At 43.4% G+C, this 12,319-nt stretch overlaps 1 protein-coding gene across 4 annotated transcripts in view; it reads left to right on the top strand.

Annotated features, from left to right (window-relative positions):
- Positions 1-12,319, top strand: part of crata (carnitine O-acetyltransferase a) — a 58,280-nt gene that overhangs the window by 3,243 nt on the left and 42,718 nt on the right. For 2 of the 4 annotated variants that reach the window (XM_059638378.1, XM_059638377.1), the window contains exons 2-4: positions 3,521-3,701; positions 7,315-7,593; positions 9,830-9,948. In XM_059638378.1, the coding sequence (XP_059494361.1) occupies positions 3,675-3,701; positions 7,315-7,593; positions 9,830-9,948 (425 nt within the window). In that variant the 5' untranslated portion in view covers positions 3,521-3,674. The remainder of the gene's footprint in view (positions 1-3,520; positions 3,702-7,314; positions 7,594-9,829; positions 9,949-12,319) is intronic. The other 2 variants (XM_048559252.2, XM_059638376.1) reach the window with 2 other exon arrangements.

Genomic DNA, 12,319 nt, shown 5'->3' with positions numbered 1-12,319 from the left:
GGGTTAGTTATAAAGGGCATGGTGTTGTATTAATAGCAGATTCTATCCAGATATAGCTGTCTGTATAACTGAGCATTGTAGACTGAGTGGTGTGATGTTACCTTACAGGTTTCCTTCTTTTTCCCAGTGACAGCTGCATCTGAACAAAGTATCTGCTTATTTCCCTACTTATTGTCAGCTAAAATTGTGGCTGAGTATAAAAATGTCATCTCCCAGTTTGACTCCTGACTCCTCCATCCAGTGTTTCAAGGTCATTGACGTCCTTGACTCTCCCATTTGCTTTGTTGTGCCTGCACCGGGAAAAGGCGTTCTCTGAGCACCAATCTGAGAGTTGAAGAGTCGTACAACACGGAAACAGGCCCTTCAGTCCGACTCATCCATGCCAGCCAGATTTCCCAAACTAATCTAGTCCCATTTGCTTGTGTTTGGCCATGTCTCTCTCAACCTTTCGTGTACCTGTCTAAATGTTTTTAAAATATTGTTACTGTACCTGCACTAACCACTTCCTCTGACAGTTCATTCCACACACTAACCACCCTATGAGTGGAAAGTTGCCCCTCAGGTCCATTTTTAAATCTTTCTCCTCGTACCTTAAAAGTATGACCTCTAGCTAGTACAAACTCCCCAACCCTAGGGAAAAGAGCTTTGCTATTCAATTTATCTGTGTCTCTCCTGATTTTATAAACGTGGCTTTGACAGAATTGTCATACAACATAAATGCTGGTTTCGCGTTGAATTGGTATTCTTGCAAATTGTCCTGATGAGTGCAGTTATGTTTTATACATGGTCATCTATCTCAATGCCATTTTCCACACTATCTCCATCATGTTTTTGTCATTAGTCCTCAAAATCTAATTTCTGTCTTGAACCTGCTCACTTAATAAGCTTCGACTGTCTTCTGTGGCAGAGGATTCCAAAAGATTCACCACCCTCTTAGTGAAGAAATCCCTCCTCATTTCTCTCTTAAATAGTTGTTCCTCATTCTGAGACTGGTTCCCCTCGTTTAAGGCTCTCGATAAGGGAAAATCGGATTTGAGTCCACCTTGTTGAGTTGTGGTAGAAAGTTGAGCTCTGCTAGAGTAGTTGCAATATTTGCTGATGACACCAAGAAAGATGATTAAGTTGTGAAGAGGACATAGATAGGTTTAGTGCATGGGGAAAGATCTGGCAAATTGAGTATCATGTGGAATTGTCCACTTTGACATGAAAACTGAAAAGCACTTAATCTAAATGGTGAGAAGTTGCTTAGCGCTAAGGTACAGCAGCATTTGTGTGTCCTGGTACATGAAGCACCAAAGGTCAGGGCAGACATAGCAAGTAATTAGAAAAGCTAATGTTGTCATTCGTTGCAAAGGGAATTAAATACAAAAGTAGGGAGTTACAGAGGGTATTGGTGAGGCCTCATCTGAAGTGTTTAATGTAGTACTGGTTTTCTCCTTTTTTAAGAAATGATGTAAATATGTTGGAAACAGTTCAGAGAAGGCTTACTAGCAGAATGCCTGTAATGGGTAGAGTGTCCTGTGAAGAAAGGATGGATAGGCTTTGGCTTGTAGATACTTTCTAACCAACCTGTTCAATATGACCAGGAGGGGCCGCCTTGCACATGAAGAAGTGTTAGCCTGCCCTCTTCTTTCAGGATCCTGTATGTTTCAGTCCAGTTGCCTCTTATCCTTCTGTGCATCCCTACCTCCAAACACACCTCTGGAGCACAATGGACTTGAACCTGAACTTCCTGGTTTGGAGGTAGGGATGCACAGAAGGATAAGAGGCAACTTGACTGAAACATACAGGATCCTGAAAGGGCTTGGCAGGGTGCAGGGAGTAAGATGTTTCCATTTGTGGGATATTCTAAAAATAGGATCACTGTTTAAAAATCAGGTGTCACCTATTTAAGACAGGCTTAAGGAGAATATTTTTTTCTCAGTTGTAAGTCTCTTAGGAACTCATTTCTTCAAAAGGCTGTAAAAATAGTCTTTGAATGTTTTTAGGGCAGAGATAGGTTGTGAAATCTAGTGTGAAAGGATATTGTGGGTAGGCAGGAACATGGTTAAATCAGATCTTTGTTATTACTGAGTGACAGAGCAGGCTCGAGGGAATGATAACAAAACCCTGCTCGTAGATCATAAGTTTATATCTAACTTTCGAACAGACAACAAGGTGGGAGCTAACTAATGCAGATGCTGGAATTTTTACTGAAAACCAAAAAAATGTTGAATATCACAGTGGGGTTTCGTGAAGAGAAGGCAGGCTAACATTTCTTCATGTACAAGAAGGCCCCTCCTGGTCAGATTGTCGCTGTACCCTGAGATTTCACCCCACTCCATTTACAGTCCTGTAGGTGGCTGCAGCAGGGAAGACAGTGACTCAACTCCTTACACAGTGCGTCTTTGCAAAGGAGGTCTGGATGATTTCTGTGAGGTCTTGTCTCAAACTGCTGTGTGATGCAGGACTGTGCTATGCGGGCTTTTCCCAGGGATGCACTGACGGCTGTAAACTCAGGGAATGAAGATCTTGGCTCTGGCTGAGACTCGTTCACACGTCCCGCGCAGAGAGCAGCCCTCTGAGCTGTTGTAGCCTGGCGCGTTCCTAAGTTCGGGAAGAAATGTTGTGGAGTGCTCTAAAGGTTGGGGCAGCTGTTGCTGAGATTTACTGGGGAAGGGACAGTGCCTAAAGGTCTTCCCATCAGTGTAGACCAAGGAGTTGGAAACACCATAAAACCCTTGAGCTGCTGTTGTCTATAAAAGTGTTAATATAGTCTGTAATTTTGTGTGTAATAAGCATCTTATTGAAAGAAATATATATATTTATTAAGCTGCATTGTACTTTGTGCAATTTTGAATTTAATGTTGTGTAATTCTGAATAAAATGTCAGTTGAGAAAACAGAAACGCATGCGTTTAGCAGCTTCCTGTACTATTGGTGTGGATGTAGATCAAGGCCCTGCTCCATAGACATCGGTCACCTCCAGGTCTCATCCTGAACAACGTGGGGCACATCATTTGTGGTGTAGTGGGGAGAGAGTCAGGTATTTAACAATTAGGGCATCACAGTCAAAACCAGTCCTTTGCCATCCGTATCACTAGCAATCAGGAATAGGAAACTGCTTGATCGTTTTTACGTTTTTGTAACATACAATGCTTAAAAATATCCAGCAAGTCAGTCTGCGCCTGTTGAGAGCATGGGCACGTCAATGACTCCTTTTGTCAGAACTGGTCTTCTCCACGTCATCTGACATTGTTGTAGCCATGCTGCCATTAGCCTGGGTGAGGGTACAAATCCAGGAATTTCTCACTAACATTCTCGGCCCATGTTCCCAGGCAGTGCAGCCACAATGTCACGTGTAGCTGCTGTAAGGTTGTTCGATTCCTGCATATCCTAACGTTTTGGAATCTGCAAGGACGGCTTTGAAGAAATGGCCTGGGCTTGGGAATCTTCAGTTTCTTCTGCAAGCCCAGACTGTATTGATGTTAGCAGCGAAATATCTGGCCTTTTTCCTTTTATTTTTTTTTTGTTTTTGACAGATTTAGAACGAGGGAGGAGAAGGCTGTTAAAACTCAGCCCTCATTACATGTGTGTATCATTTCAACCCCAGATTAACTGCTCTGGAGTGGTAAACAAGCAGGGCAGGATTAAAGGAGGGGCAGTGCTTTTGGCTTTTATGTTTATGTTTCCACGATGGATAGAAAAAAGGATTTCCCGAAGGTACAGTATGAATTATTACAAATCAAAATTTATTGAGCAAAGCAGCAGTCAGCTCCTTCCACTAACACAAAACTAACGCTCCTTTTTCTCTCTAACACTGAGTCTGCTTTAACGCTGTAACCATTCTGATCTGCTATCTGCGGCCAGGGCTAGCTAAGCCAAGTTCTGTGTTCTGACGTTACTGCAGTGTTAGGCAGGAACAGGTAATAAAGCACTCCGTCCACGTTGTGACAGAACTGTAAACATCAGGAAGGATCCCACAGAATTGACCTCTCTCCCTACATAGTCAGCTGACTTCAGGTTTTGGAGGTGTGGTAGGTTTTTCTTTATTGATGCTCGTGATGTGGGTGTTACTGGCTAGGCCACTACTTATGGCTCATTCATAACTGACCTTGAGAAGATGGTGTGGAGCAGTCATCTTGAACCACTGTAGTCCTTGGGATAAGCAATGTGCTGTTAGGGAGGGAGTTCTGAGATTTTGACCCAGTAACAAAGAAGGAACAGCAGCAAATGGGACTAGATTAATTTGGGATATCTGGTTGGCATGGACAAGTTGGACCGAAGGGTCCCTTTCTGTGCTGTACATCTCTATGGTTCTAGGTCAGGATGGTGAATGACTTGGAGGGGAACTTGAAGGTGGTGTTCCCCTCTATCTGTTGCCCTTGACCTTCCCAGTATTATTGGTCATGGGTTCCGAGGGTGAGGTCAAAAGAGCATTGCTGAGCTGCTGCAGTGCATCTTGTAGATGGTACACACTGCTGCTACTGAGCCTCCGTGGAGGAGGGAGTGAATACTGAAGGTATCAGATGGAGGGCTGAACATACATCATTTGCATTGTCCTGAAATATGTCAAGTTTCTTGAGTGTTATTGGAACATCCATGCAGGCAAGTGCAGAGTATTCCATCCCACTCCTGAATCAAGATTTGTAAATGATGGTCATTTTTTTGACGACTTGAGAAGTGAGTTGCTCGCCTCAAAATTCCTAATCTGACCTGCTCTTGCAACAGCAGTATTTAAATGGTTAAAATAAAACAAAGAACTGCAGATGCTGGAAATCTGAAACAACGGAAATTGTTGGAGAAACTTAGCAGATCTGCAGCATCTGTGCAGAGAAAGTAGAGATAATGTTACAAGTCCTGTAACCCAGCTTCAGAACCTTTGCCCACAGATGCTGCCAAATCTTCTGAGTTTCTCCAGCAATTTCTGATTTTGTTATTTATATGGCTAGTTCAAATTAGTTTCTGGTCAGTGGTAACCCTCGAAGAAGCTAATAGTGGGGGATTTAGTGATGATAATGCCTTTTAATGTCTTAGAAGTAATGGTTAGGTTCTGTCCTATTAGGTGTGGTCATTATTTGGTACTTGTGTGGTATGAATGTAACTTGCCATGAATAAGGTCAAATCTGGATGTTGTCCACATATTACTACTTTTTAACACCAACTGCTTCAGTATTTGCAAAGTCATGAACACTCCTGAACATTGTACAGTCAGTGAATATTCCCACTTCTGACCTCATGGTCAGAAAGTCATTGAAGCAGCCGAAGATGGTTGGGCCAAGGAATGGTGTCCTGAGGAACTAAGGTTCTTGTGCAGTGCTAGTGTCCTATGCTCACTCAAGGAATCTACTCCCAATCACTTTACGGTGACCTTTGTTGGAAAATAATTGTGTGGATCTTTTTTACTTATTTGTTCTTGGGATGGGGGCAAGACTGATATTTATTGTACATCTTTAGTTGCTTAGAAAAGGTGATGGTGAGCTGGCACCTTGATTTTCAGTCCATGTGGTATAGGGACACTCACCGATACGGAAGGGAGTTCCAAGAGCTTGACCCAGCAACAATGAAGGAGTGCCCAAATATTTCCAAATGTGGATGGTGTGAGATTTGGAGTGGGAACTTGCAGATCATGGTGTTCCCATGTTCCTGTTGCCCTTGTCTTTCTAAATAGTGGGTGTGCAGGTTTGCAAGATGATGGCAAAGAAGATTTGGATTTGGCTGTGATACCCAGTACGGTTAAATAATTCAACAACAATCAACATCTGGATTTGAGTGAAGAGTAGCCATATGGATGAGTCTCTGGTGGGAGAAGAAATGAGGCAATTTATGTTTTAATTGCTGACTCGAGTCACCCTGATTTCCCTTCCTTGTAATGGTGCCCATCACAGAGTACTCAGCAAAGTCTGCTTTGCTGTCAAGGCTGGATCCTGGTGAGAGTTCAGTGGCGTGGTTTAAGATCAACTTGCTTTTCCTTCATTTAGTCCCTTGTGACTTTGGGCTCTTTGAATGAGCTAAAGACAATTTCTGCCCCTTCACCACACCCTCACCAGCACATCAGTACCTCTGAGGAGGTCAGCAAACCGCCCTTCCTGTTTATCTGGAAGGTGTTTGAAGTAACAGTTTTATAATCCATAAGGTATATTCCTGTTCTAGAATGTCTGTGATAGGAGCATCTCATTGACTGCAACCTTTCAATGTAAAATCAGGATGTACATGCACCGCTCGTTTTGCAGTAGAGGATTCATTGTATACAAGTTTTTTTTAAATTTGTACATGGAATGTGAGCATCATTGGCTAGGTCAGCAATTGTTGCCCATTCAACAGTTGACGACAGTTGAGTCAGCCAAATTTGCTATGAGTTTGGAGTCACGTATAGGCCAGACCAAGTAAGGGCAGCAGATCTCCTTGTCTTAAAGGAGATTAGTGAGTCAGGGGTGCGTTTACAACGATCAGTGGTGATTAAAATGGTCGTAATTAGACTAGCTTTTTATTCCAGATTCTTATCAAATTCAACATTTTGGGGTTCAAGTCCATGTCCCAAGAAAATTGACCTGGGAGCCTGGATTACTGGTACTTTAGCACTATGTTTCCACTTTCCCTGAATAGTGCTGTAAGGGATATACCTTGTGGAAGAGGATAGCAATACCAGCAGTTAAGAGGTTTCCTTGTAAAAGGCAAGGTTTTAGTATGTTTAATTCTTTATTTTATCTTTCCTGTTTTCTGCTCTCTCATGGGTGTTTACTATGTGTTACCATGTGTTACCATGCTGGAAATGTACAATAAATGAAACCGACATCTTGCTGACTCTGCCTTTATGGTTCAGTGTTGGGAGTTGGTCATTGCAGTCTGCAAACGGCCATTGCTAATAACAAAGATCTAATTTGCAGAAATCCAAATAAAAAGAACAAATCCTGCCAAGTGTGTTTTGTAAAGAGGGCTCTGGGCTGAAGGTTGTTTGAGGACCATACGCTGAAGCTGAGTTATGGACACATTCTGTGCCATTATGTCTCTGTTAGCCAAGGTCTACAACTCTATAATCTTTGTACTTGTCCCATTCTGGTCCCCTAGGTGCTAATTTTAATCACTCTACCATGGGAAGCCAGGCCTTCAGCTCCAGAATTCCCTCATTAAATTTCATCCTCTCCCTCCTCTTTTAAGGCAATATTTAAAAGCTAAATCATTGACCTGTCTTAACGTCCCAGTGTGAACGTTGATGTTAGATTATATTGTTGACACTCCTGTGAAGAGCCTTGAGATACTTTGCTGCATGAAAGGCCCATACAAGTTGTTGTTAATTTGCTACCAATTGATAAACAGTTCTTTTTATTACATTTAGCTCCGGTTCACCTCATTGAAGTCTGGCTGTTTGGTGAGGCCTGTAGCTCCCACAAAGCTACCTGGACGGTATCTTGCCCATCAGAAATCTTTGCCTCGGCTGCCAGTTCCTCCTCTCCAACAGACTCTCGAACGCTACCTGCTGGCCGTGGAGCCCATTGTCAGCCAAGAGGAGTTAGAAAATACGAAACAGATTGTGAAAGAATTTGGTCAAAAGGGTGGAGTAGGCGAGAGGCTTCAAGCAAGCTTGGAAAGACGAGCAAGGAAGACTGAAAACTGGGTATGATTCTGGCTTCTGGGCTGTTGTTCTTTTTTAGACTAACTGACAGGTGTGCCCAAATGGTGGGGACAGAGTAAGCTGTTGCCTACAAGATTTGAAACAAACATCTCAGCAATTCAAGAAAGCAACTCGCCATCACATTCTCAAGGGCAGTCGGTGCCAGCCCAGTCAGCAGTGCCCAGATCCCATGAATGATTTTCTTTTAAAGCCAGTTGAGTATAGCTGAATATATGCAGTGTTGTAAAGCTAACCACACTGTCCACGTACAGCAGAAAAGGAGGCTGTTTGGCCCATTATACCTGTGCTGGCTCTTAGAAAATATTAAAACTAGCCACCAGCTCCACTGGCCACAGCTTTGGCCACAGTTCTGAAACTTTCTTCTCCTCTGCATTATGACTTCATGTTGGAAGAAATGCCTAACCTTAAATGGTTTTGGCCGTGATTCTGCTCATTGAACGTTGTCGGTGGGATCACTTCCTGACCTTATTGTTACCATCTACAAGTGTAAACCATTCGAATGGGCATCAGTAGTGTGTGAGGGGTGGGCTGGGGGGGAGCACAACACTGCTTTCGTGAAGGAGGTGACTGTGTTGGGGAGGCAGCAACAAGCACACATTCCTCAAGAATATTCAACTAGGGAGGTGCTTATTATGGGATAGGCTTTTTAAAGGAAGGTAAGTTGTGAGACAGGCTTCAGAGATCGGTGTTTGATGCAGCAGTCTGAAGACTACAAGAGAAAATCACTACGCAGTGGCCCATTGGTTTTGTCACTGGACTGGTCGTCTGTGGACCTGGCTTCAAATCCCACTGTGGCAGATGGTGGCATGGACAGTGGATACTAGCTTAGCCAGTGAGGTCCACATCCCATGAATGAATTTTCAAAAACAAACGCTCTCTCAATGTGTGATTGTGCTGTGCTGAACGTGCGAGCCACCTAATCCAAGCTCCAAAAGCAGCATTGGAATATGGCCTCATGTTCTCTGGCACCGTATGGATGCAATTACACATCCTGCTTGTTCTTATTTTATATAGAATTTTATGGAAGTGCGGAAACAGGCTCTTCAGCCCAACAAGTCCACACTGACTCTCAGAACTTACCACCCAGACCCACTCCCCTAATCTACACATCCCTAAACACTACGGGCAATATAGCATGGCCAGTTCACCTAACCTGCACATCTTTGGACTGTGGGAGGAAACCGGAGCACCCGGAGGAAACCCACGCAGACATGGAGAGAACGTGCAGACTCTGCACGGACAGTCGCCCGAGGCTGGAATCGAACCCGGGTCCCTGGCGCTGTGAGGCTGCAGTGCTAACCGCTGTGCCACTGTGTCGCCCCTGTCTGTCTTTCGTGGTAGATTGTGCACTCCCAGTGCATCAGTCCACAACACGACATGGGATAGAGTCATTTATTTTTTTCCCTCAGAAAGCCATGCAATAAAAGGTGGAAGTGAAATTAATCTTTTACACACAATACTTTTTTAAAAAATTGGCTTTTAATTTTCCAAATGCGCATTCCTCAAGAGGCCTACATGAGCTCCTAATTTGTATGTTCATATGCCGTTCACACTTATGTCATTTTTCTCCCCACCCCCACCGATAGAGCCCAAATCCCCAGGGTTTTCCTGTGAAAGCTCTGATGTTATTTTCACATGGGAAGATGTCTGGGTAATGTGGCTCACAGGTAGAAGAGGTTAATGAACAATGGCTGGAGCAGGGAAACTTTAGATGTCCTAAAAACTGGTCCAGAGGTTTTAATATAATAAAGTGTGAAGCTGGATGAATACAGCAGGCCAAGCAGCATCTCAGGAGCACAAAAGCTGACATTTCAGGCTCTGATGAAGGGTCTAGGCTCGAAACGTCAGCTTTTGTGCTCCTGAGATGCTGCTTGGCCTGCTGTGTTCATCCAGCTTCACACTTTGTTATCTTGGATTCTCCAGCATCTGCAGTTCCCATTATCCCAGAGTTTTTAATAGTGTGTTTGCGTGCCGATTCCTGTGTCTCCCTGGATTCATTTTTTGAGAATGTGATGACTGAAGGCTGGAGTTGGAACCCAACTTTGCTATGAACCTCTTCTCTTGATCGCCTTCTACCACAAAGCTTGTATGTGTGCATCTGGCAGTGCTCAGCAGCAACTGTCCACAGGCTGGTCTAGCTAATCCCTATTTCCTGCCTGGATTCTCATGTGATAGTCGTTTCTCAAAGCTCACCTTATCTCTTCTCTGTCCTCTGCAGCTCTGTGACTGGTGGTTAAGGACGGCCTATCTGGAATACAGGCTTCCTGTGGTAATCCATTCCAGTCCTGGTGTACTGCTACCGAAGCAGGATTACTATGACCGTCAGGGGCAGCTCAGGTAATGGTCAAGCAGTACTAAATTCATCCTGAATTAGCCAGGGCTGGTACTGATGGAGAAAAAAACACAAAGCTCCAGTCCTCCAATTCTCTACTGGAAAGTCTCTGCTGAATAACAGCCCAAAATATGCTATTCAATCTATCAGGCATATGCTGGTCTCTGAAAGAGCTGTCCAATTAGTACCACTCCTCTGCTCTTTCCTCATAGCCCTGAAAATTGCTTTCTTAAAGTATTTCACCAATTCCCTTTGGAACATGCCTATTGAATCAGCTTCCACTGCCCTTTCAGGCAGCATGTTCTACATCACTACAACACATTGTGTAATGGTTTTCTTCTCATGCTGACTCTGATTCTTGTACTGGTTATCATTAATCAATGTCCTCTGGAAATTAACCTTTCCACCAGCAGAAGTAGTGAAGGCAGGTTTGGGACATATCAGACTAGCTCCTATGTCACCTGTACTTCTGTTCATCCTGTCTTCAGCAGTTGGGATTTTCCAAGTTTGAATTCTAATTCAGATTAGCTCCTTGTGTTTCACCTTCGTATGTTCACTGGAACTCATTGATAAAGTGATTACTGTATCAAAATTCAACTGTGCATTTCGGAACAGTTCTCCATTCAAACCCCTCACCAGCGTCTTGTCAGTGCTGAGGACATGGATTTCACCCAGAGATCTACAGTTACCATCCATCCTCCACACTGGACTGGGAGGAAGAATATACCAAAGCTTCTGATTTTTGTTCAGGAATTTTGCCTCCACTCCCAACCATTGACCAATAACAGCTTGCTTTATATAGCAGCTCTGCCATAGTAAAATGTGCTAATAATGCAACATTTGACACTATATGAGAGCAATAGCCAAACCTCTGGGTGAAAGGGTAGGTTTTAGGGAGCATCACGTACTGTGTAGTCTCTTCTATACCATCTGTCTTTGCTGTTGCTCTGTCTTTAAAGTCAGAAGTCACATGACAGCAGGTTATAATCCAACAAGTTTATTTGAAATCTCAAGCTTTTGGAGCATAGCACCTTGGTCAGGTGAAGTGAGAGAGAAGAGCACACAGAAAATTTATAGGCAGAGAGATCAAAAGATCATACAAATTATGTGAGTGGAGTATTGAGTAATAAATCTCTGAAGGTGACCAAGCGTGTGAGATGGTATGAGTAGTGTCAACAGCTGAATAACAAGTGAAGGAATGACGTATAATCTGCTTAAATGAGGTCGGGAGATAATTACAAAAATTAAAAATAAGGTGGTACTGGAGACAAACCAGTGACTGGAATAACATGATGATAGGTACAGCAGTCACATGCTGAGGGTCTAACCAAAGTAATAATTAGTTTGTACAGTCTTGAATTACTTAAGATAGAGAGATCATAATTTAATCAAGGTGGGGGAGTCATATCAGGACAGCAAGGAAGATTTTACAAATACAGAGCAGCACGACGAGGTTACATAAAGCTCAACAGGAACCCAAGTTCGTAGCTGAGGATGTCTTCATGGGTACGGAACTTAGCTATCAGTTTCTGCTTGGTGATTCTGCATTGTTGTGCATCTTGAAGACCGCCTTGGAAGACGCTTACCTGAAGATTAGAGGCTGAACGTCTTTGGCTGAAATGTTCCCTGACTGGAGGGGAGCATTCATGTTACGTAGTGTCCAGTCATCCATTGCCATAGTTTTCCTAATATACCATGCCTCAGGGTATCCTTGCTGGCAGCATTTGAGATAAGACAACATTGACCAAGTCACATCAACATTTGCTGTGCACATGGTGGGTGGTGTTCCCATGTGTGATGGTAGTATCCATAACAAAATGATCTGACGTGTCTTGCCATGTTCTTCGCAGCCATCAACATTGTCATTGATGATGAACATCTCGCTGACATCAACTCTACACCTCTACTTCTTGCCTTCAAACAAGCGCTAAACCTTAAACAGACCATCTTTTGCAGCACACTACCCAAACTTCAGGACAACATCAACCACGCAACCCTGCCTTGGCAGCCTCTGCAAGACATGTCAGGTCATTTTGTTATGGATACTACCATCACACATGGGAACACCACCCACCATGTGCACAGCAGATGTTGATGTGACTTGGTCAATGTTGTCTATCTCATACGGCATACGACTCTTATACCTATCATGTTATTCCAGCCACATGGTTTGTCTCCAGCACCACCTTATTTTTAATTTTTTGTAGGTGTCGCTCTGTCTCATTAAATTGGATGGTAGGTCATTCCCTCACTTGTTATTCAGCTGTTGACGTTTTACTCACACCATCTCACACTCTTGGTCACCTGCAGAGATTTATTATTCGACACTCCATTCACACTATTTGGATGATCTTTGGATCTCTCTGTCCTTTGATC

Source organism: Stegostoma tigrinum, chromosome 29 (assembly GCF_030684315.1).
Source record: "Stegostoma tigrinum isolate sSteTig4 chromosome 29, sSteTig4.hap1, whole genome shotgun sequence".
NCBI classification, from domain to species: domain Eukaryota; kingdom Metazoa; phylum Chordata; class Chondrichthyes; order Orectolobiformes; family Stegostomatidae; genus Stegostoma; species Stegostoma tigrinum.
Note: the sequence above shows the minus strand (reverse complement) of the source record. Positions and strands in the feature narration are given on the sequence as shown.